Raw genomic sequence first — 24844 nt, 5'->3', positions numbered from 1 at the left:
CCCGGGCCTGCGGCCCGGCAGGCTGCCCGCCGGCCGAGGAGCAGCTGCAAGACGCGAGGAAGCAGAGCAGCTCCTGCAGCAGAGCAGCGGCCAGCCTGACCTGACAGAGCTGCACGTGCCCCCGCAACGGGGCTCGCACCCTCCCACCCTTATCATTCTGAATTCGCGGTCCCCTTCTCATTCGTGCTGATCCAGCTCCGTACGCCACCCCTGCCATGTCCCACCGCCTGGCAGTGACCCTCCCTCCACTCAGTAAATGTCTTCGCTCTCCTGCTGCCTTCACGCCAGCGCCATGGCTGTGCTGCCGAGCGACGCCTGCCAGAGCAAACCTGTGCTCTCGCTGGGTGCTGGGCGAGCGCTTGACGGCGCGGGGTGGCCCTGGCAGCATGCCAGCGACTGTTGAGGAACGCAGGGCGGAACAAGAGAAAGCCACATTTTCACGGCACCAGTACCCTCAGTCGCCAACCGCATCCGTGCAGAGAGAGAGAAAAGTGCATACGAGGGTGGGATATGTCAGGATATGTCTGAGTGTGAACACACAGGACCTGAGCCAGAGGCTTACTTGGGAGAAGACAAGGACACTCGAGCATTTTCCCCCACCAAGACATTCCCCTATTACACAAACCTTATTTAGCACTTGGTTAACATGCCAGCAAGGAAAGCCCTTGCCCTAACCACAGCAAAGCCCCTCTCCATAGAGTGCTATACACGTAAATGTAGGCCTCAGTGTATGGCTAAAACTATCCCAAAGTCCAAAGTCTTCAGTGTTACGTGCCTTGTGCCAGAACACAGGGCCAGCCTTACACAAGGGTGGTTGAGTCTATCTCTATATTATATCTTTATATCTATCGAAAACATAGAAATATATAAATATATAGGATTTTATTTATAGATATATAAGCATGTGACTTTAATCTTTTGTACTGTGTGTATATGTACTGGGATGTGCGTATATACAATATATAGACCATATGCATATGTACTGTATACATACACTAGCTTACATGCACACACATCATACGTGTCTCCAAGGGAGACAGGAATTGCATAGGCATTACTGCATTGAATACAACGGCTAGGGACCAACGTACCATTTCTCTGCTTTTAAGACCTCTTTCGACAGGGCTGAGAGGGGAATCTGCAAAAGCAGAGGCTGCTGCTTCTTCTTTGCAAGGTGGCTGTCTAGGTTGTCTCACCCTCTGGTCAAACAAACAGCAATCCTCATGAGATAAGAAAGAAAGGGGACCTCGAAAACCCCATGGGCCACCTGGTTGAGTTTGTGCTGTGAGAAAGAGATGGACCGAGCCAGAATCACATCTGAGGAGTTGTATCAGCAAAAGCATGACCAGCATGGGGGACATCACCATGGTCAGCTCGAGACACAGGCAGATGACACACTGGGACCCTGCCTACCATGTCCCCTCTCAACCCCCCATGGCTCCCACCTGCTTTTGCTGGTATGGGAAGAGCTTTGGTCTCTTGTGAGGATTATCCCTGTTGAGTTCGGTCTCGTGGCTGGAAAGCCCAGACCCCTGCGGCCACTGGCGAGCCCCGCAGAAGGACATGTCTGCATGTGCTTTCACCGATTTCTGCTTCGCAGCAGGGTAAAAAAGGCAAGGAGCTTGAGCAAAAAGTCGGGGGGCAGGGGCAGGACTGGCAAGCAAAAAGCCCAGGGGCAAGAAATACAAACCCAAGGGTCTGGAGAAGTGTGCATTATTCACAGTCAGGTGCCATAGCTAAGACGCGGGGGGAAGGAGAGAATACAGAGCTCATCTGAGAAAAACTAAACCCTTGCAGCCCAAGCAGCTCAAGATGCTGTGAGCAACACATTCAAAACAACCTCCTCTTGCTCGCCCGGCGCGGCGGGAAAGGCATCGATTAAACCCGTCGCACGGCGATCTCCCAGCCAAGGTGGCCCCCCTCAGCGCCCTGCCGGGCCCTCCCCATGGCCACCACTGCCCCCGGCCTCGCTGCCCTGGGGTCGGCAAACAGGGAGCAGAAACGCATCCGCTCCTGGGAAAGGCTGGGCAGGAGGGGCACTGGGAAAGCAGGGGCACTTCGCATTGGGATTCCTTCCTGCTACCTATCTTGCTCGTGCCACCAGTCATGTTTCCATCCACAGAATACCCATGGGAGTAACTGCTACAGATCTGAGATAGGCGGGTAAACCTAGAGGGAAAGCTTGCAACACACCCCCAGGTTTGACTAGGAGAAAAAACAGGTTTATTTGCTGAGGGGGGGGGCATGGGGATTTGTTTGTGTTGGGGCAGCCGGCTGCTCCGCCGAGACCCCAGCATCAACGCAAGGGGGTCTCCGACTTGTCCCACCGCATCCCATGGAAGGGAATCAGGCTTCCTACCGACACCGCTCACCGGTGCACGCAAAGTCACGTGTGAAAGAAACAAGTGCTTTCCCCTTTGCCAGCTGACTGCCTGGAGAAAAAAACCCACCACTTGCGGCATGTTTCACACTGCTGTTAGGAGTAAGAGCAGCCGGTGAAAGATGTCACTGATGAGAGCGGGATTTGCAAACAAACCAAGGGAAAGGAGTGACAAATTAGAGGGATCGTTACTGAACAAGCCTCTGGCAGCTCTTACTTGCTGACACGGCAAGGCACCATTTTCTCCCCAATGGCAAAAGTAAAGGGGCTCAGAGCAGGAGCTGTAAACGGGCGTCTCGGCTCAGCACAAGCCCCAGGAGAGCGCTCCTGTCTGCAAAGGTGTCTGGAGACTGTCAGCGAGTGTCCTTTCCCTCCACGTAGGCCAGGCACGGAGACGGCCCTCTGGGACAGAGCCACGCGCCGAGGAGCTTTCTCTGCTGCAAACAGAAAGGCAGGTGATTTTCCACTCTCCCCACAAAGAGCTATGGAGTTAAAGCAAAGGAACGAGAAAATGGGAAAAAAAAAACCCCAAAACAGGGAGGAGGGAAACTATCTCTACAGCCTCTCTGACAGCTACAGCAACTTGCACCGAGCATATTTGTTAGTTTTGCTTCTGCTGCCACATGCATGCTCGACAAGGAAGACTCTCCCCCCCTCCATGTGCCAATCCACATCTTGTCTCCAACACCTACATTCACCTCGCCCATCTCCAGGTCAGAGACTAACGGAGCAGTAATTCTTCTATGTTTTTTTTATCTTTTTTTTTTTTTTTTTTTTTTGGCCTTTTCCCATCTCCTCAAATTTTAACTGCGGAGGGAGCCTGCCTCCTCCCCAGCCGGGAGCAGCTCTCCGAGCTTTGTGGCAGCACCCTGAGCAGAGCTGACTCGCCAGGTCTGCGGGGCTACAAGCACCTTGTGTGGAGAGATCCCTATTTTACTGCCAGGCAAACAACTTCCCAGGTGTTCACAACTGACAGAGAGTTTCCAGTTTAATTTTCACTCCTCTAGATGAACGGGTCAATTTGATCCCATCATTTATTGGGAAAGACAGGAAAAAATGCAAACAAAGCCTTTTTTTTTTTTTTTTTTTTTGGTGGGCGTGTCTGCATCGATGCCCCTGCGCCGCGCGACAGTGTGATGCCCTGAACCTGCTCACGACGTTTCTGCAAGGACAGCAAGGAGAAGCGCCCGGCACCTGCAGCCCTGCCGGCGGTTCGGTGGGTGGCCCCGGCGCAGGTGGCCCCATCCTGCCCGAGCCAGCCCACGGGCTTCACACGCCATCTGAGGTAAGGCAGAGGGGACGGGGAGTAAGTGCTACAGAGGGTACGCCGCCTGCCCAGCCCTCGCCGCTACGTTCGCGGGGTCCGCTCTACTCCCCTCGGACCCTCTAGCCGAAAAGCTCCGTTTTATAGCAAAGAGGGCAGAGTCTGGACACAAGGATTGGCCACCGCTAGTGCTTCAGGTGGGCTCAGTCCCTCCTCAGTCCCATAGGGACAGAGGGGAAGTACTTCCCAAACTCTGCCCAACACTGGTCTAGCTGTTCCTAAGGGGTCTGAAAGCTGAGCCAGCGCGTAGCGGCTTGACTGCACGCCTCTGCCCGGCGCTGGCTGCGTAGTTCTCCTGAGGGCAAAGGGGTGAGCTAGCGGGAGGTGAGCGAGACCTAGGTAGAAGTGCGTGTTTTCCAGGGGAAGACAGTGCGTGAACCCTGGCAGTGAAAGTGACTCCGAGAGAGATCGGTTCCATACATGCTACATCTCAATTGAAAACAAACAAAAAAGTTTAAAAAATAAAATAATATTATATAATTATATATATTTATATAAATGAAAAGCTATCAACTAGCAGCAATGGTTCTAGAGATATCTTAGCACCAAGACCAAGGGCAGGGGTGTAACAGGAGAAAGGAAAGGTTCAGTGTTGCTGATACCACCATCATGTTTCCAAACAACACAGCTTGGCACAAAGCTCATCCCTCTGGAAAGTGAGAACGTGTCGGCTCGGACACCTTCTGGACAACAGGTTCTCACTCCCACGATGGTCTGGTCAGGTTGGTGCTGTCCATGCCGCATCAGCGGGGCAAGGCACTAGCATCTGTGGAGTTTTTGCACCTTTTTGTTTGTGGTTTTTTTTTGTTTGGTTGGTTTTTTTTTTTTTTTTTTTGCTTTTCTAACCTGAAGTGATATTGTGTGAATGCCTGGAGCTCATTTACTTTAAAAGAATAAAACAATGAAGAACCCCAAGCCCACAGAACAATCTCTTTGTGATGGAAGGTGCAAGTCCCCCATTCACATTTCAGCTGGACTCTGCATCCCTTCAAGAAAGGAAGAAATATTTCGCAGGAAGAAGCAAAGCATCCCTTCTTCCTGCTGTCATCAGTCTGCTGTGCTGTGGAACATGTTACCTTGGTCACAAGAGAATACGTGAACCTTTGTAGGACATCATCACATGAATATAATCCAAGATAATCTTGCATTGATAGCTCCTGCCACCAAACCGCAGCAGGTTTTTCTTTCAGTCATTCCAAACAAAACAAAAACAAAACAAAACAAAAAACCCACAACAATCTAGGATTATAAAGACATAGTATAAATAATGTAAATTAGAATATAATTTTTTAAGCCTTTGAATCTTCGCCCAGAGATGGCTCTTGACTCATTGGCTGTCTAGCTTCCACAGCAGCCCTGGTTTTGAATGAATAGTTGTATATATATATATTTTTATCTCCTACAATATAAAAATATAAATGCAAAAATTTCCCCCTGCCTTCTCTATTTTGCTATTTTATAGTCTGCACATGACATCATGTTATAATATATGTATGATAGACTGGTACTATGGTTACCATAAAAGGAGCTGAAAGCCGAGTATTACTCTACAGCCCAGAAGTAGGGAGAACTGAGAAAGGGGCATCACAGTTTAGTGGAGGCATTTGTTTATAAATCAGAAGAAAAAACCTGTATCATGCCCCCAGCCTTTCCCTCCTGCCAGTAATCCCCGTGAGTGAAGAAAACTCCCACTTGAGCGAAGAGAACTGGGTGGAGCAGGAGAGCCAGGGGCAACATAAACACACGGGATGCTCTGTCGGAAATCAGAAATCTGACGGTCGTCAACAAAAGGCTCAAATGGCTCAATAACTGGACTGAACAACGGAAAGAGAGGCAGAGATTAAAACTGAGGGGAAAAAAACCCAAACAACCAACCCCAAAACAAAACAACACAAAAAACAACCCAACAAACCGACAACACGCATACAAAGGAAACCGCCGGGAGGATGCGGCTGACAAAGACCCGTCGTCTAGCTTATAGATCATTAGGTTTGAACATGTAGAGTATGGCCCCAGCACATGCTTCTAGAGAATGAAATGTTGCCACCTACACTGCAGCTGCCATGGTTGGAGACACCAGTAAATGTCTAAACATTGTCTCAATCTTTAAAATTCTGCTTAGCTTCTATCAGACGCACATCGTCTTAACTTTTAAATTTTCAGTGTGGGTTTTTCCTTAATATATATAATATATATATTTTATATAATATATCAAAGTTTAGGGTATAGATTAAAAAAAAATATTCAACAGCTTTCTGATCTGAGGCATTCCTTCCTAAATATCGGGGTAAAACTCAGAGCCATGGTCCATGCTCTGCAACATCGGCTTCTGATCAAGAGACGACATCCTGCTCAGCATTTCGGCTGACAGTGCATAACTATTGCCCGACTTCTCCTCGAACCAGCTATCTAGCGCCCTTTTGCAATCGAAGTTGGCAATGGGCGGCCCGTTAATGGCAATCGTCAAAAGATCACTAAGCTGCTCCAGCGTGAGCCGAGAGCGGTTGTTTTTGCGCACTCTCTGCAGGGCGGTGCGCCCCTTCTCACAGCAGGCCGATGAGGTGGGAAGGACTTTGAGGATCTGAACTATTTTATTTAGGAGGGGGAATCTCTGTTTGTATTTACAAATGTGACTGAGCAAGTCTTTAAAACCGTTTTTGGTATAATAATCCACCTTGAGTTCTCGCCACTCCATCAGCAGACTCCCTCGGGTGTCCATCCCCTCTCTGCAAACCTCTCTGGAAAATGATGGGACCGTCTCCAGGTGTTCAAATATTTGTACCATATCCTCCTTCCCATAGCTCATGAGCTCATCAGTGCTTCTGGGCCAAGCTGCAAGGTCAAATACCTGACAGGCCTTCACAAATGTCCGGCTACGGGAATCGAACCTTTGGGCTAGGATCACCTGGGTCTTCTGGCAGATCTTTTCTCTGATCGACTGGAATTTGGCTTCAGCCACCCGTAGGTTTTTCACAGCAATGCCATTAAAGCTTTCACGGAAGTTTTCCTCAAATTCCTGCAAGTACTCCCCGGGCGAGTCTGCTAGCCGGCTGATCTCCTGGATGGCCTCCTCTATTTTATCGTCCACCTGCGACACAAGAAGGTACTCCCCTTGGAAGACATAGGCGAGGCGTGAAAGCACAGCAATCACATCCAGCAGGAAGTAGATGAGTTTAATCGACTGGTAGTCCATCAGGAACTGCAGGAGGGCCAAGGCAATGGCAGAAGCGTCTGCCCTTTGGGTCTGGCCGCTGACATCTTTGAGATGGGCCACAACCTCAAGGTAATCCTTGATTAGAGCATTGAGCACATTCTGCTCCCCAATGATCCACTTCACTGCTCGAATGTCCCCCAAGAACTCGGTCTCCTCGCATAGAGTGGCAGCAGTGACCCTCAACTCGCACATGAGTCGGGGAGAGTAACGATAGAAACTGAGCAGTTGCTTCAAATTGTTTTCTAGCTCTTCCAGGCACGGCAGTTCCTTCCCACTGATTGCATCCAAAATTTCCAAGTGGGGCCTGTGCACCATAAAGGGCAGGCAGAGAAGCCAAGGCAAAGTCTTTCTGATTGTCATGAACAAGTTGGCTCTCAGGCTGGCTGTAATGTTAGCACCATCAACTCCCAAGCCAATAGTCGGCTTCTCATCCTGCAATCGTATTCCCAGGCTGGAAAAAGCCCTGTCTAATGCTTGGAGGTAACTGTCTGTTGTAGAAAAGCCCAGTTCCTGAAGAGACAGGAATTCGGTTGCTGGAGGCCCATCACTGCTTGTGTACTGCACATAAACTGCAACCGTGTCTGCAAGCAAGTCATCGCTCTGCCCGTCCAGAATAATGCTGAGGAAGGGAGACTGTCGGATGCGTTCAACTAGGTCCTCTCGAAGAGCCCGGGCGATATGGTGGATTAAGATCTGGCAGTCTCCCTCGTTCATGTACTGATCCACCACCTTGAGTTCACACTTTCTCAGTAGTTCTGCCAGAGGCCGAAAGTCACAGTAGGGCCTGCCCTCCAGGGCCAAGTGGTAGGCTGTATTGAAGAGCAGGGTCATATTTCGGCACATCTCTTCTGTCTTCTCTGGGTGCATCCTGAGCTTGTAAAGCTGCAGGCACTTCTTGTGGAGGTTGCTCTGGCTGTGAAGCTTTATCGTGTGTATCTTGAACTGCTTCGAGCCAATGATGAAGGCTGAAGTCCGAGAGGATTGTACTGTGTACTGCCTACAGACGTGGCACCACATTTCATTCAATGTCGGGGAGTACCGCAGAAACCAAAACTTTTTAAGCCACTCTTGCTTGAACCGCCGTATCCTCCGGCCTGTAGCAGAAGACATCTTGGAAGGCTCATCTGTAGCAGCAATCATGTCATTGGAAACCGATTCATCAGCAGAATCCACCTCTTGGTCATCGTCCTCCATGATGGTAGGAACAGAGATGATGCTTTCTGAAGCTGTAAGAAAAAAAAAAAAAAGGAGAAAAATATGGTATTTACAAAGTTGCTGAGCTAGAGAAGCATCCTACTGGTGACAGTAGAGCATTGCCTGATGAGCTGGACACAACCTGCCCTCTCCTGCCCACAATGCACTATTGGTAGAATTAGAATCTTGGCTTTGAAGGGAAAGTAAATCAATGTTTCTTCACATGAACTTTGTCTCCAACATGACACAATGGACAGCAAGAAAGGACACTACATCCTGCCACAATACATGGCGTGACCCAAATATTCCCTTTGGCTGCTCAACAGCATGTTCCTGGAGGAAACAAAACGTATCTTCAGAAAGGGACACATGTTTGTGTCAAGGCAGTGGAGGAAACAGAGAGGGCTTTCCGACAAGGGACACAGAGGGACATCATTTCATACACAGAGCGCACATTTCAGTGTCACCACAGAGTCATTCAGACTTTCTTGGTAGCAAGTGAGGCACTGCGGAGGGGCTTCCGCTGAAAGAGAATGCGTCAAAAATACAGCAAACAAACTGTCTGCAATGGAATGTCTTTTTTATTGGCAGTGCATTATCAATTACAACGGCAACAAATAGAGCAAGTTGTCATACAGAGTCTTTCCCAGACAGTGTTTCCACTGTGCCCAGAGCTGTGTCAGCTCCTGGCCCACCCGGTCACAAAACCTGACAATGAACCTTCCATGGAACCACGTGTTCACCTGAATACTCAGAGCAAAACGCTTTAGATGGGTACACAGCACACAGGCATCTCACTACCTGCCTTAGGCAGGGTTTGGAGAACGTTGTTACTCGGCAAGGCTTACCTGTGGGGTCCGAGAACTCTTGGAGCTCAGGTACCTGGGGCGGTAGCACGGGTGTCTCGGGTAACTTCCCAGATCTCAGCATGTCTAACTCGGCCTGCAGCTCCCGGATCTTCTTCTTCAGCCGGATGCAGTTGGGGCAGAAGGAGGTGGTGGGCATTTCGTGGGAGTTGCCTTGTGCAGAGGCCACTGACAGCTCGGTCGGGCTGTCTGCTCTGAATGACAGGGGCTCTTCTTCCTCATCTTCAAGGATGCCCACTTCTTTGGCTGAGCTGAAAGAGGAACCATGGGGAACCTTCCATTCCCCCTCGCTCCGGTTTCTGCTGAGGTTCAGGGAGCTGTGCTGCATGGCACTGCCACACCTCTCAAAGATGTCTTCAGCCTGGTATTTAGATGCTTTTCTGATGGAAAGCGGCGTACTCGTTGCTAACTGGTTCTCTTCAAATTTGGCAGACTCCAAGGAAGCTTCCAGGACGTCTTTGAAGATGAGGTCAATCTTTTTTTTCTTTGTTTGGGGGTGGGATTCCCCCTCGTCACAGCTGCGCTTGTAGGGGCTCTTCCCTTGCTTTAAGGTGGCGAGCTGGAGCGGCCCCCTCATGTCCTCTTGAGTTTCCACATTCTTTTCTGACTTTTCCCTCTGCAACTTTTTGTCTCCTGGAAAGGAAAATGAGGGGTGGGGATTATCACCGGGAACCGAGCAACATCCCTCAATCTAAAACTCAAACGAAAAAAAGAACAAAAAGGCAGGCTGAATCCCTGCAGGTCTGCACGTTGCGTTACAAACCAGGGAACTGACACAACTCAGTGGAAACCAAGGCTCGCGAGAGGAGGAGCCCTGCTAATGGGCACGTCTGCAAAAACAGAGACAGTCCTGGGTAGCCACAGCAGAGTAGGACCCACACACTTTAAAGAGAAGAGAAACTACAGGCAGCTTGTTTAACCTAAAGGTATAACCAATCTGCGCTGGAAGAGGACTACGAGGTGAATGACTGATCGCGGTGGAACTTAACACCTAGAGCCCAAGGGCCATTGCGGCTGGTTGGAAGACCTGTGCCTGTTTTGACTTGGTAAAAGGTATCAAGTGTACAGCAGTGCAGCGAGAGATTTGGACCGTTTCATGACAACCCCAGCATCTGTGCACAACACGGCACAAAGTTTGCAAGCCCCTTTACTCTCGTTCAGATTGGAGGCTGCTCCAAGTAAAAATAACTTGCACTCTTAAATCCCAAGGTACTCATTGTCAACTGAGCTACAACGGGTGAATGCCCTCCAAGGATGGGACATCTAGCTTGTCCCGGTGGAGTCTAAGAGTGTGGCCATTCAGTGATTAAAAAAAAATAAAAATACAAAGCAACCTCATACAAATTATTAATTGTTTAAAATAAAGGGAATAGCCAGATTTCCTTACCTGGAAATTCAAAAGACGATAGGTTTGGCTCAATTTCCATCATTCTTCTATCTTGTAAATAACTTCAAGCATTGATGGCTTCCCAAACAAGACGCTGCTTTATGCTGATTTTTGGTTTTGTTTTCTTTTAAAGTGTATTCATGCTTTCGTAAGAGTTACGGAGCAAAAGCTACCATTCTCTCTCCAAGGAGAGCAATGCAGAAAAGATGCAAGACTCGAAACAGTTAGAGTAAGGCACCGTAAAAAGGGCTGGCCCGAATGGCAGGGATTTTGCACTGGGTTTTGATGCTGGCTGGCAAACCCAACCACTTCTTGAGTGAATCTGCAACAACAGATCTTATTTTCAACATACTGGAAAGAATTTCTACTGGCAAAACTTTGAGCCTCCGTCTTAGTGTTTCCCCTGTTATGGACTATAATGGCTACTGGCAGAGGTCGGGATTTAGAGAACGGATTCTTCTTTTTTGGTGACTTTTTCCCCCAACCAGCTGAGTGGTTCAGCCCTACAGCAAAGCTAGAAATCACAAGACGGTCCCTCATATTATTGGTCTCAACTCTATTGATGAGGCAGGTCAGAAACCACCGACACAAACAAAACCCAGGAACCATGTTATTTTTCTGTGAGTTAATAAAGCGTGCCACTTCACTCGGCAGGCTCATCTGCAGGGGATTTGAAACCTTTTAAATAGAAAGTGACTCCACAGGTTTTGGTGCCGCTCCCTGACCCGCTCCCAGCGCCCTCCCAGCTGAGGCTGTGATGTCTCGCAAGTCTAGCAACGGCCCGTGATGCTCTATTTAAAAAATGTCTCTGCGCTCCTTTTGTGAATGCAGGCTGAGCCCAGCTTGCCACAGGATGAGCTCACCGAGACGTCAGGGAGTTTCTAGGACGGTCTTTGCAGCCGCATGGGTTTCTACCTGAGTGTGTGGTAGGCTATGGCGGGTCCTGAAGAGCCCAGAGGCAGATCTTCACCACGCTCGTAGCACAGAGCAGGCTGTGAATTACCATTTCAGCTCACACAAACTATGACACCGTGACTAAAGGCATGTCTGTACAGCAGGGCAATCGTTCGTGGCTTTGGTGCCCCTCCAGAGCAGCTTCTCCAAGGGCATAGTCTTTCTCTTGTACTTTCAGGAAGTACTAAGCCATCTGGACAGCTAATGTGTGCACAGGATGCAGGAAAATCACTGCAGCCTGTACCTAATCAGTCAGTGACGTTTATTAACATAAAAAAAGCACATTCACACCGATGTTAATTCAGAAGTGGGAATTGCCCAAGTACAGCCATCAAGATGTAACACACTGCAAGTGCATAATAACTCCAAGGTGATGGAGGACAACCAGCTTTCGCAGGACATCTTGTCCACCCCATGATTAAAGAGGAGACACCTTTTACCAAGTCAAGGCAGCAACAGCAGCTGTGTAATAACATACACAGGAATCTTAATTAGAAAGTTATACTTAGTGTGGCTGCCCCTCTGAGGCCCTGCCGTTCTGTGGCTAGGCCTGGAAAGAAATGCCCTTAATTAACTTCAGGTCTCAGCATTGTGTCGATGAACAGATGCATTAAGAATTTTTGCCTTCCTCTAAAGCTTCCTGTGTTGCTGACATTACACTGACCTAAAGGACTGCTGGGTTTGTTCCAGCATGGCTACTCTTAAGATAAGATAACAATTTTTATCCAGGGAAGAATCAGTCTGACAAGTACAAAGCCTCCTGTACGTTGTACACGCACTCTAAGGTTGTGAGACTAAGGAGTCTCTAGCTGATGTCGCGCTGATTCCAAATTATCTTTCTGAAGAAAGAGGAGATAAATTAAGCGAGGAAAATGGACATACAAACACACCAAAGAAATCTCTTTCATATGCATACAAAACCAGGCGGAGCTCCCTCAAACAAGCTGCTCACAGAACCCAGAGAACGCAGCACGTTCAGAAGAAAAACCTAATGCCTGTCTGTGGGACCACCAGCTTGGCAATCTTCAGGCCAGAAAGTCTTGTGACAGAGAAGCTCTGTGATCCCTGGGCTTCGCATCATGGCCTTGCAGCACACACACACCACATGACACAAGACGACACATGACATGACATGACACAGCACAGATCTATCTTTCATGATCTCCATGACAGCGGTTATATTATTCTTCTCGTACACCCATCCATCCATGCCACGCAGAGCTCTCACCCAGAGGTGCTCTGCTTCTAGAAATGCCGCTCTCCTCGCACAGCCTGAGCATCACCTACTTCACCCACCGCACTCGGTCCAACAAGTGTGGCAGCCCAAGGGGATCGGAGGGGAAGGTGGAATGGGAGGGGACTCACCGCTTGTGAGATTTCTGTTGATGGTCTCCTGGGACATACTATGCAACCGCTTCATGTAATCCTCACTGTACCAGACCCGCAGCTTCTCCCCAGGGCGGATGTCACGGCAGGCACGGAAGTAAATCCTCTCACTGTGCTGGAAGGCCATCAGGTTCTGCTCCCTCTCCTCCCGGGAGATGATCACGTACCTGAGGGTGAGGTGACAAGGCAGGCGTGAAGCACAAACTTTTCTCCTGTGCCCCTCTTTGCACCAGAATGACAACCGTGATGAAGCCAGAATGACCTTCAGAAAGAGCCATCAACACAGCCAGACTGGAAAGCATGGAGTTGTTATAAGTAATGGTGTGCAAATTGCCAGAGATACAGGACAACGAGCATGGACACCCAGGGAACACTAAGCCAGTGGGTCCATTTCTGCTGTGGAAGGGATGATGGCAATGTACATCCAATCTGAAGGAGTATCTCTGCCAGTAATGGTGACACAGACTCTTATGGGCAGAAATTTCTTTGCCTAGTGATGGAAACAAGGACTTCTGGATTCCCCACCACCACTTCACATCCCAGGGCCTCCTCCTTTGTTCTCAGGAGCATCCAGAATATGGCAGGGTCCCTCTGCCTGTCTCTTTCCCAAACCCGCCATCTCCTTTTTTAGCAGAAACCAGACTTCCTCGCTTCTCTTCTCTCAGACAAGCAGAATTGAGATACTCAGGGCAGAAACGGGGACACCTAATGTGCATGGGGATGTTTGTTGGCTGTCCAAAACGAAACCAAGGACATGTCAATACTGGAAGGTTCTGCACTTCAGCATTCATCGGGATGTGATATAAAAATACAAACAGCCCTGCAGTCTCAGGAAAGCCCAGCACCATGTTGTGGGTATCTCCTGGCAGTGCTAACAGAAAGACTGCTTTCTGGGCAGGGGGTTTGTTTTCCTGATATAAAACAGCTATATTTCAGCTCAACAGAAATGTATTAATTTACACTCCAAACAACTGTCCCTCTGTGCAACCTGGTAAGACAGAGATCTATAGCTAAGATCATATTATTTGCTCTCATACTCCCCGTGTTCTTGCTAGAGGTCACGGAAAAGGCTTGGTAATACTGGTTCCAGCTGCCACCAATATGAGCTTGTAACACCCACCCAGGACCAGAAAGAAGCCCTGTCATGGTCTCGGGTACAGACCCGAGAGCAGAGCTGAACAGTTCACAGCTAAAAGCTTTTTATTCTCTTACACCATTTTCTTCTCTTATTCAGCACTCCCTGCCACAGTAACATTAACGAAGGCGAGCAGCATATGGCTCCTCTGACTGCTACTAGTCCTTGCCCAAACATTCCCTTATAGCTCAGAGGTATTTCTTTGGCTTAAGAAATCTGTCAATTTTTCCTTGAATGCTTTCCCCTTCTCCAGCCATGTGCATGCGCAGATAAAGATACAAGCCCACCTACATGTGATCACACCAACCCGCATGCATAAGGTCACAAACTTGGTGAAACTGCCCGCAAAACACAGAAAACAAGTCTGCAGTGTCTCACACTGCCCGAGGCTCCAGCAATTCTGGTTTTAATGTTAAGCAACTGTGCATGCGCCTGCAATCAGCTCTATTCTTCCTAATGTGGGCTACCCAGGATGCTCCGCAATCTTCAGTAATTATTTAAACTGCGGGCTCTGGCACTGCCAAAATTAGCTGAACATTGGCTTTTGTTAAGCCTTATTTTACTGTTGATCACAAAACAAAGGAATTTTTAAACCACCAGTTTGTGTATTTGAGAAGGAACACGGGCCTGGACCAGCACGGTGGGAAGCATGTCCTGCAACAGCACACAGCTAGCGCTGCCAGGCTGACACTTCTGGGTGTTAGAGATCACTCCGCAAAAGGTGTATGAGGCATTCAGACAGCTATGAGAGACACATTTCTTGAGATACAGCAGTGTGCTGTGGTCAGTCTGATGCCCTGCAGCACAGGAGATCCTAGAAGATGCTCTCCCCTGTCAAAGCAAAATGCCAAGATGCTTCCTAGCACCAGCTAGGGAGAAACCCTGCAGCTGCTCCGCATCCCGCTGCCCAAACATCAGCGGAGCAATGGCAAGATCAGGCTGCCCCTACAAAGGAGCCTGGTTACCCGCAAAGATTTATCACCCTGAAGTCGCTCACAGCTTCTTAATACAACATAGAGGACCCACATCGCCACAGCCAGTGGCACCGGGGAATTCACAGGGCAGCAGCAGGACGATCTGGTGCATTCCTAGCAAACTGCACTTGACAGTGAGATTTAGAAAATTCTCTAGAACGCAACTTTGTGTGGGGAGAGCCTGGTTAACTACTCCTACCAGGGCTTACTTTTATTAAGTATTTTATTAAGCATGGCCATGCTTTTCCTGTTCGCTGCTCTCCTCCTGCCTCTAAAGCCCTCCAAGTTTCTGCTGGAGAGTGTCCTTCCTCTGTGGCTCCGGCTGCTCCCGGCACGTCAGGGAGCTGGGAGGCGAGCGTGGACTGGAGGGTGTGAGCTGCAGCCCTGCAGCAGCCCTGCAGCCCGGCGCCTGGCCGCCCGCTCCCATCCAGCCTCCTGCAGCCACCGGCGCTGCCGATTTCACCCAGAGGTAGGAAGAAAGCCCTTAACAGAGAGTTGCGGAATACTCCAGTCGCCAACGTGTTTCTTCACAGCTGCTGGCAGCTGGTAACTGGTTTACGCTCCCAGAGAGGAAGCTTTACGTCTGTGATACTTCCCTGAGGTAACGTAAATGGGGATGAGATCACCCACATGAGAGAACTGCTTTCAAACCAGCACCGCCCATCCCTGGCTCCAGTGACCCCAGGGGCACAAATGACACAGGTTATGAAGGACTGCATATAACCCAAATTCCACCCGTCAGTCCAAGACACCTCATGCTGCTGCACACCACAGGTCACAGACAGGCGCTTTCCTGAGGACAGGGGCACAAACTGCCTGCGGAGGAGAGGAGAGACTGTACCAGTCCACCTTTACTGACATATCTTCCCGAGGATGAAGCGCTCACATCCCGAGCAATCCGTCCCGCGAAGGCTGGAAAGCGGCCAGTCCCCCTCCTGATGCCAAAGGCTCAGGCTGAATGGCGGCAAGAAGGCTACCTGGGTGTAGATGCCCAGCACAGGCACGGCTAGGCTGACACAGGCACTGCGTACCAACGGGCATGGCCCCGCTTGCACAGACGGTTTCCCAAGGGACCGTGATCTCCAGAGGAAGAGCAGGGTTGGGACCACTGTTGGGGCAGACCTCGTCACCCAGAGCTGCTCCTGTTCCTGCAGACAGGTGTTGCCACTGCAAAAAGGTCATTTCTTGGCCTGCTCAGTCCCTGGGACGAGCCAGGCTCAAGAACACCACAGATTCCACCCAGGCTACTAAGGACCAGCCATTGCACCAATGGCGACCATTTATGACCTATTTGCATCTACTGGGGATCAACCCCACGGCTGTCAGAGGCACAGCTCCTTGGTTTGCAGGGGCACATTTCCGACAGCCTTTATAGCTAGCAGCAAAAAAACATCCTTGTCTCCCTTTTTTTCTAAGCCACAGCCCACTCAGGACACAAAATAGCCAAGTTCTGGGATGGCCCAGTGAGCATGCCCAGAAAAACTTCAACGTATTTTTTGGCAGCTGGGACCATTCCTCCCCAGGAGGGGAATGGGGCGGCCAGGAGAGACAGCGAGGAGGAAGGAGAGCCCCACAGCTAGAGGAAAGCTCAGGCTTCTGCCCTCCCTCCCCAGAATTCGCCCGATGCCTCCCCCCTGCCCGCTGGCCCCAGAGGTGCTTCCCTGAGACCCTGCCAGGGCAGAGCACTGCAGGGAAAAGGCCACCGGCCTTTCACAAATCAACGTCAGGCGCAAAGCGAGGGCAGGACATCCCGTGCAAAAGAGCTGCCACCAGCCCAGGTAGATGCCACAGGGTGCCATACCCGCACACCCTGCTTCAGCTCTCCCACACCGAGTGTCCTCCAGGAGCCCCAGCATCTGCAAGAGGCTTGTTACCAGTTTAGGCAAAAATTGTATGAGAGAAACAAATGACTCAACAGCAGCTGTGTTAAAAGTGTTATATATTTATTGCATTCTTAACAAAAATACTTTTAAAGAGAGATTTTTGTTCAGCATGTACAAGACATGGAGATATTGGGGTTGAGCACAGCAGTTTGCTTTGACACGGGCACTTACTTCAACAGCCAGTTAACATGATGGGTGCAGGAGGAAGCATCCTTTGCGAGCCAGTACACAAAAGCCACTCCACCGAGGGGTCTACAAAGGGCAGGAGATACATCCCCAGATCTGGGCCAATCTCTAATACTCCACAGAGGAAACTGGGGGAGACATTGGGCAGTTTGTAGTACATGGTCCTTCCTCCTGACCAGAGCCCAGCCTTTGGGAGTTTGCATTGAAGGCTCTGCATCCTGTGCCAGGACAACCGGGTTCTCTCTCTAAACGCGTCTGCACGGGCAAACTGATGGCAGCAACGGTGCCAACTCCCTCCAGTGCCCAGCACCTGTGGGAGTCTCCTCCCCTGCAGACCTGAAGGTTCTGATAAGGGATCTCCCCGGACAGCATCAGAGGAGCTAATCCTATCAGTATATTCATGGGAGAACATCAGCAGGGACCAAATATTATAAAAATATAAAATACTACTTCTAATATATAGCAGCAGCACTGTATTGACTCAAAAAGCCTTTAAAACATATCACCATTTTTTCAGTTCTCTGTGATCCATAAATTAGATCCACTTCCACCAGATTTCCCAGTCTTCCCTTCGACTGAAGAGAGACTGTGACATTTGCAGAATACAAATGTTACAACAGAAGTAAAACGACATCCTCAGAGGCAGGTGAGTACTGCCCTGGTCTGGAAACAGCACTATGAGGAATAGCCTCTGCATGAAACCAGCATGGGCCATTCCTCAGAAGAAAGGAGATTATTCTCCTTGCCAGACCTCTACTTCCTTGAGCAAGGGCCTTTTACTGCATCACTAAAAATAAAATACTTGAATTAGAATTACAGAACAATTAAAAAGAAGAAAGGAAAAGGACGTCAGACATACAGTGAGCTTTCCAGAAGAGAAGCTAGTGCACTATACTTTCAAAGGCCAGCCCAGACAGATTAAAGAAGATCCTTCAAGATCACGTAAAGCAAGCCATCCTTCTGCTACACTGAGCTGCCCATGTTCAATTCCCGCTGAAGTTTAGACAACTTTTCGGCCAAGTCTGTAGTCCAGACATGGCACGACGATGTGCATTCATATTAACTTGGATAGTTTCCTGCAACCCACCTCCACATACAATAGGACAGCTCAGAGAGCAGTGGCGTGCTAACTGTGCGTGGGTAGCGTCTTGGCCATTTTCCCTGATGAAGCATATCATAATGGTCCAGATTTTTCCAGAGATGGCGGCAGCATGGTAGGTGCAGATGTGCAAATCAAGGAGCAGACAGACATGTTGTAAAAAAGCTGCCACGTATGTTATCTCCACCTGAGGTGACGTTATTAAAGCCTAGGTTCAGAATCAGGGTCATACATGGGAACCTCATGCAGCGCTAAAGCAATTCAAATGCTATAACACAGTTCGTTCTTGCATCTGTATGAGGAAAGCAAGCAGTACAAAAGCAACACGTCTAAGATTTTAACCTATATAGCTATGAAATTAGACTGTAAACTCTTCATGATAGGAGAACACAGTACAGATCCTACCCTAAATAACACCGAGTAAGTGCAAAGTAACTGTACTGACGTTGACAGAATTACAGTGATACAAAACCAAACTGTTCCTGAGGTCAGAAGCAGGCCCTATATCTTCCCATGTTTCTGTGCAGTCTCTCACATTTTGAAGAGGGTGAGGTGGTTCAAATCTGAAGATTATAGCATGCAAGAAAATAATATGATACAATTCTATTTAAGTGTTGTCATACTATGAAATAATTGTATTTTAACTGCAATTGTGAAGGATAGGTAGGGGTTTCAGACTGGAGGAGAGAAAGATTAAACTCTTTGATCTAGGTGCATACGGTGCTGCAGGATCCAGGCACATGCCAAGGCAGCACTTCTCAGCAGTCTAAAACCACACAATGCTCAGACCTCTCCTCCTGTCCTCAATGTGGTGTCTTCTTCCCTTCCCTGCACAAGTGCTGCTTTTATACCACATTCCCCAAAACCTGTGCGTAAGTCACAGTAAGCCCTGGATTGCCCATTATTGCTGAACGCAAGATACAAATAATGAGCAATAAGAGTCTTTAGAGCCGTAAGGATGTATCTCTGCACAGTGCATATACTCATTTGCAGGAAGATGATGGGAAGGCAGTAGTAGGGTAAATTTGTGGGTTGATTGCAAAGGGAGCTCTCTAGTACACTACCCCAGTAAATAAGGTTTCACAGGCACGAGAAGAGATCAAGATACTGATTCTTATTGCATCTCTTAGCTTATAGAGCATTCAAAGCACGGGGCAGCCAGTGAAAACTCCTAATCTCTACAAACAGAAAGATGTCCTACACCCCAAGCTCTGTAAGATTTGAGATTCCTCTTTGCCATTGCAGAGGGCCAGCCCTACTATTCAGCTGCCATAATTCATACTGCTCTGTTAGCTAGCAGGGGGATGGCGGGTTGGGGCGGCTGTTGACCTTCCCCACAGAGTACTGATACACATGGAGAGGCCATGTGAGCATGCAGCAGCTCAGGAAGGGGCACCCTTCTTAACTTTATATGAAGTAGACTAAAAATGGTGTTTTCTCTTTCGTGACCTGGTAGTCCGTGCAGGAGGAGTCTGTTTTTGGGGGTTTTGGTTAGACTCTGCACCGGACTCAGGGGGCTGTTTTGAGCAAGCTGCTTGCAGAAGAGACCCCTGCACGACACTAGGATCCTGTGTCCTATAGAAAGCCTGGACCCCATCACGGATTTCTGATAGGGTCTGGCACATCTGGCCAACCTGGCTGGTGAGGTCAGCCATCTTCTGACCGATGACATGCATGCTGTCTGCCATGTCTCTATGAATAGCCACCAGCTCCTGGCAGAACTGCCTGAACAGGTCTGTTTGCTGTGTGTGGGAATGGAGAAGCTGGCGATCGAAGCTGGAGAGGGGCGGGCTTCTTGTGCGGGGGCGTGGGGGTCTGCAGGACGAGGTGGTGCGCGGGGATGGACGGTGCAGTTCCTGCCTTTGGCTGGTAGCTTCCGAGTGCTCTGACGAGGAAGAAGTGCGGAGAAAGGAGGGACCGGAGAGCTGGTTGACTCCTGCACCAGCCCTCTGCAGTGATGAGAAGCGGTGTTCCCGAGAAGTGCCTGGCATCTCTTCGTCTTCATCAGCTTAAACAGAAGAGGAAGCATGAATTATTAATGTGAAATCCCTCACAATGCTGACTTCTGTTTCATGGTATCTCAAAGCACATGGAAAAATGGTTTTTCCCTCCCCCTCACTCTGCCAGCTGAGACAAGCCCGTAGCTCCTGATGCGTAACTCAACATGCACGTGCTGCAACGTTAGCATCTGGGTGACAAGCTTAGCCATAAAAGGCCTGAAGAGCACGCGAACCCAGTCAACTGAGAAGGAATCCAAGCTGCCATGGTATCCTGTACACAGCATTGTTCATTGCTAGAATATAAATCCATTTCAGACAGTAGCAATGACTCCCCTTCCCCAAAACCGTGAGTAGCTAGAACACTCCAACATTTTGGAGGGACAAAGGCTCCCAGCCTTCGGTCCAGTCTCAGAACACCCTGACACATTCAGTTCCTCATGCCAGAACCTTGCTCCCATGTACTTTCTTACACCCTCTGCACTGAGAAAAGCACAGGCGTAGTATTTGCTGCTCGCAAAGTCTGTACTGCAAGGCCCCTGTGTGGCTTGGCATCACTAAGATAACCAGGCAGTCGAGCGTAGCAGCAAGAGGACCCTATATTAATTGGAAAAGTACACTTGATGCAAAACCAAAACCAAAGCAAAACACCATGGTAAAGTTCTCATTAGTTTGATAAATGTCTAGCGATGTGCCAGTTTATGGGTACAGGCATATCGAGAGTAAGAAGATACTTCACTTGGTGCAACTGTCCGCTATCTCCTTGCACAAGCTGTATTCATTTTACCTCTGAAATAGTGCAACTGGCTTCCAAGATAGATGCAAAGAATGACCAGGTCCCACTTTGTCAGGTCTTGAACATTTTTGTCCTTGCTTTCCCACTAACAACATTACTTCAGACATGAGATAAGACCTAAAGTGGTAGGACAGTGTGACCTATGAAGTGTTAGTTGGCTCACTTTCCAAGAAGTTGTCCCTTCTTTCTCTCCTTTGTACCCCTAAAAGCTCCACACAAGAAAACCATATGTATGCAACTGGGGAAAGAAACTGCAAAAAGCAGCTTGTGGTTCAGCACTGGAAGGTGTCTGAGAGTTGTGGTGTAAGAAGATTAACCTAGAAAGCAGGGCGAGTAGTTTCTATAAAAGCAGTGAAGAAGGGAGTCATCATCATCTACTTTTTTCACAGCAGAGCCTGAAAGCTGAGCCTTCAGACAACTAGTAAGAAATCATTTGCGGCCTGGCCTCGGAGCATAAACACCAGTGATCACTGAGCCCTCCCAACAGCCCTCCTGGAAGATGGTTACCATGCAGTGATCCATTAGTGACTGGCACACGATTCTCAGCTTGACAGCATTGCTGTTTTACTGGGGTGTGTGTAAGATGAAGAACTCCTAAGCCTTTACAAGCACTTTTGCACAGACTGGAGGTAGTTGCACTTCAACTACAGATGTTCCCTCGCTTGTAGGATTAGTTCAGACTTATGACCCATTAAGAAAGTGGAATTTGAACAATGTCTACCCTTAGAAGACAGTATTGAAAAGTACTAGATAAACAGATAAAGAAGATGATCTTAACTTGCGAACAGTTTTCCCCTCAGTCCAGCTCAACACCCCACGATCACCAGAGCAGGCTGTCTTGAAACCAAACACGGCATTAGGATCTGGCTTGATAGGCAACCCAGCATCTCACAAAACACACAACGCTCTTCTGGTGTCAAACTGAGATATGCAAGCATAAGACAAAGAGGTGTTAAGGCAATGATACTTACAGCTTGTTGACGGGCTGTCAACCACGTCCAGATCCGCTCTCCGGAAGCCGTGCATCTGGCGTGACGAATGCAGCGTCGACTCGATGGCTCTCTCGTGGGCGGTCAGGACGATGGCCGAGGGCCGCCCCGTGCTGACGGGGCTGGAGAGGGACCTCTGCATGAATGCCAGTTTGTCCTTGGTCCTTCTCTTCATGTCGTCCCATCTGTGTTTAATGTCTTTTACAGACCTGGGGACCTGGCTGACTGATGTGATCTGCCTGGCTATGCCTTCCCAGATCTTGTCCCTGTCAGCATGGGATAGACGCATTGTCTCCCTCCCAAACAGCATAGCTTCATTTCGGGTCACCTCAGTGACCAGAATGTCCAGTTCTTCCTTGGAAAACTTGGGCTTCCTCTTTCGTTCAGCCATGTTCCTTGGGTTGAACATCCCACAAAGCACAATTGGGTAAAAGGAAATCAGCGCAAAGCATCCCCCTGCATCCAACCATTTGGCCGGTGCGGCACTGGGGCAGAGGAGTTCGGTGGGATCCAGCTCCCCCCACCCGCAACAACCTCTCAGTTTTCCTCAATCGCACCAGGAAAAGGCAGCCGTTTTGTTTTTAAGAAGCAATTTTCAAGCTTAAGAAAAAAAAACACCAAGCGATACTAGTGTGAAGGAGCCTTCTCAGCTTTACAGTTAAAATGAAAATTTACACTCCGTCTGATGCCCTGACTTACGTATGAGAATTTCAGTACAGCCTCACATCACTTGCTGCAGTTTGTGCACAGAAAAAAGTGTGAGAACTCGCAATCAAACTGACGAATTAGCATCTAAGATGACATGACTTGGAAATGGGTTCTTGAGGAAATTTAGAGGCCTGAAACCTGCCTGGCACAACATGCAATGGAAACTTTTACACCACCCTTTCTGTTAATACTTGCAGGATGTCATGCAGAGGCTACACAAAACTGGATTTTTTTTTCAGGGAAGGGAAATTTCAAGTAGACTTACAGGCAATTTCTGCAACTTGCTTTTCCTAAGGAAAAGTCTTTTCTTCAGCATCAGGGGTACTGCACATCCAGAGCTTGCTTCAGAACAAGCTCTCGTTTTACCCAGAAATGGTCGGCGTTTCCTATTGTTCTCCAAAGGAATGAGGCCACCCACTTGCTTTTTCTGGCTAGGCTTTGCTGTCACTGCTGCTGACAGGAGCCTGCACCCAGTTTCTGGTGCTTCAAACGAACAACGCGTAGCCTCAGCCCATTGAGAAGAGGCAGCCATCCTGAGAACAAGCAGTTTTGTCCAAATGGGGTGGGGGGTTAATTTTTCCAGCCACAGTCAAAGGAAGTTTTAAAAAAACCCAAAACACTAGTCCTAAATATGGGGTTTTATTGGGGGACAAAAATAAAGGAGGCAGATCTCTTTAACAGGGAAGGAGAAACCAGACTGCGTGAACATGCAGTTCTGCACATAAACAAGGTGGGATTGCAGACCAGGAAAAATCCACAGCCTGGGCAATGGACACCTGTGTGTAAGCAGGCAGAACAGTATTGAAGAGATCAGAAGGCCACGGAGGAGCAGAACTGTTGTGAGAACTTAAGTGTATGCCTTGATTTGAATTACAGCAGAGTGAAGCAAAATGCCAAAATGGTTACTCTAGTGCTACACATTAGAAAAGACATCTTTTACATGTCTTCATACAAGTAAAAGCAGGGATGCTGGGGACTTTCTTGAAAGAGGTCATTTTTGATGTTCATGTCATACAGTTCTTAATATTTTAAAAGGAAGTTCTCAGACAAATCTGCATCAGTGTGGAGTAATGGTGAAGAAAGGAACACTCATCTGAGGTAGAAGACTTTAGTATTAATATACATCATTCCAAAAAGCTGTCACTACAAACCTTGAAAATTAATGTTTAAAAAGGATATTAAGATGTAACGTACAAGAAGACATCTTAATTGTTAGGACACCTAACAACTGTAACACTAAAGTGACATCATAGGAGGGAAAACCTATTGGCCCCCCCACGCGTTAATTTTCTTTCTGCTTATCTAGATATCTACCAGTAGATATCTACTAGTAACAGCATCTTCGGTTTCATTTAATTTGGGACCTATTGTTAGCATCTTCGTAATGTTAGGGAATAAACTCTGGCCAGGATAGCTCACACCCTTCTCTTTCAAAAAATTACTTTTCACCCTAACACCTTGGCTGTATATCCTATCTTCCACAGGCAGACTTTAGCCACCCCAAAATACTTTCTGAAAAGTTGGTATAAGCAAAGGCCTCAGCAGTTTCCCCACTTGTCCCACATTTGTGATGGCCCTGCTACCACCTCCTCAGAGGTGGGTGCCTTTGAGCACTGCCGTGGCCCAGCAGAAGAGATGTGGTCTGGGATGCACTCCTGTGATAGGTGCTCGTGGGCTGCAGACTAAGAAAAATCTACGGAAAGGCAGAGTGACCCTTGTCAAATGTCATCCTAGTTTCTCCTTGGCGCTGTCACACTGCTGTTTAATGAATCTCACTGACACTGCTGCCCTCCATTGGGATAAGCATCAGGAGTTGTTAACCTTGGTTAAAGCTGGAAAAACAGTAGGAAATGTTGCTCAAATTCAGGCTGCATACAGGGAGAGTTGGGAGCTAAGTGCACAGATGCATTTCACTGGGGCAAATGTAAATGCATCCTTGAGATACTGTTCTGCTTGAGCTTCGTTTATGGAGGGATAGAAGGAACGTTTAGGGAAGATGGTAATGAAATGATGGAGAGCCAGCAAAGCACTTGCTACACTGACCTCAAGGAAAAAAAAAAATAATCCCAAACTTAAAAGGAAAAAGTAGTTTTCCAGCTAAGCACTGGAAGGAGGGAAAAGGCTATGTGGAACATCGAGCAAGGGAACATTTATGGTTTGATTTTTATCACGTTCAGTAAAACTGCACTTCATGTTTATTTTCCGCAGGTACCCATGACTGCACAGTATCATCAGTGCCTCCATGTGGTGGAAACAAACCTCCAGTGACAAGCTGCTCAGGTGACAAGGAGTAACAGTATTTTGCAAGGTGCCCTGGGTAGAGACAAGCTTGCAGAACACAAGTCTCTCCGGAGCTGCTCAGAGCTGCCGGT

General features: G+C 48.5%; 1 protein-coding gene across 1 annotated transcript in view; it reads right to left on the bottom strand.

The window, feature by feature from the left end:
• Window positions 1-5979: 5979 nt before the first annotated feature.
• PRDM11 (PR domain containing 11) overlaps window positions 5980-24844 on the bottom strand; it is a 25812-nt gene continuing 6947 nt past the window's right edge. The window contains exons 5-7 of the mRNA XM_009895628.1: window positions 12685-12872; window positions 8961-9611; window positions 5980-8144 (exon numbers count right to left, since the gene is read on the bottom strand). Coding sequence (XP_009893930.1) covers window positions 5980-8144; window positions 8961-9611; window positions 12685-12872 — 3004 coding nt within the window. The remainder of the gene's footprint in view (window positions 8145-8960; window positions 9612-12684; window positions 12873-24844) is intronic.

The sequence above is a fragment of the Charadrius vociferus genome, unplaced genomic scaffold (assembly GCF_000708025.1).
Source record: "Charadrius vociferus isolate BGI_N301 unplaced genomic scaffold, ASM70802v2 scaffold111, whole genome shotgun sequence".
Lineage (NCBI taxonomy): Eukaryota > Metazoa > Chordata > Aves > Charadriiformes > Charadriidae > Charadrius > Charadrius vociferus.
Note: the sequence above shows the minus strand (reverse complement) of the source record. Positions and strands in the feature narration are given on the sequence as shown.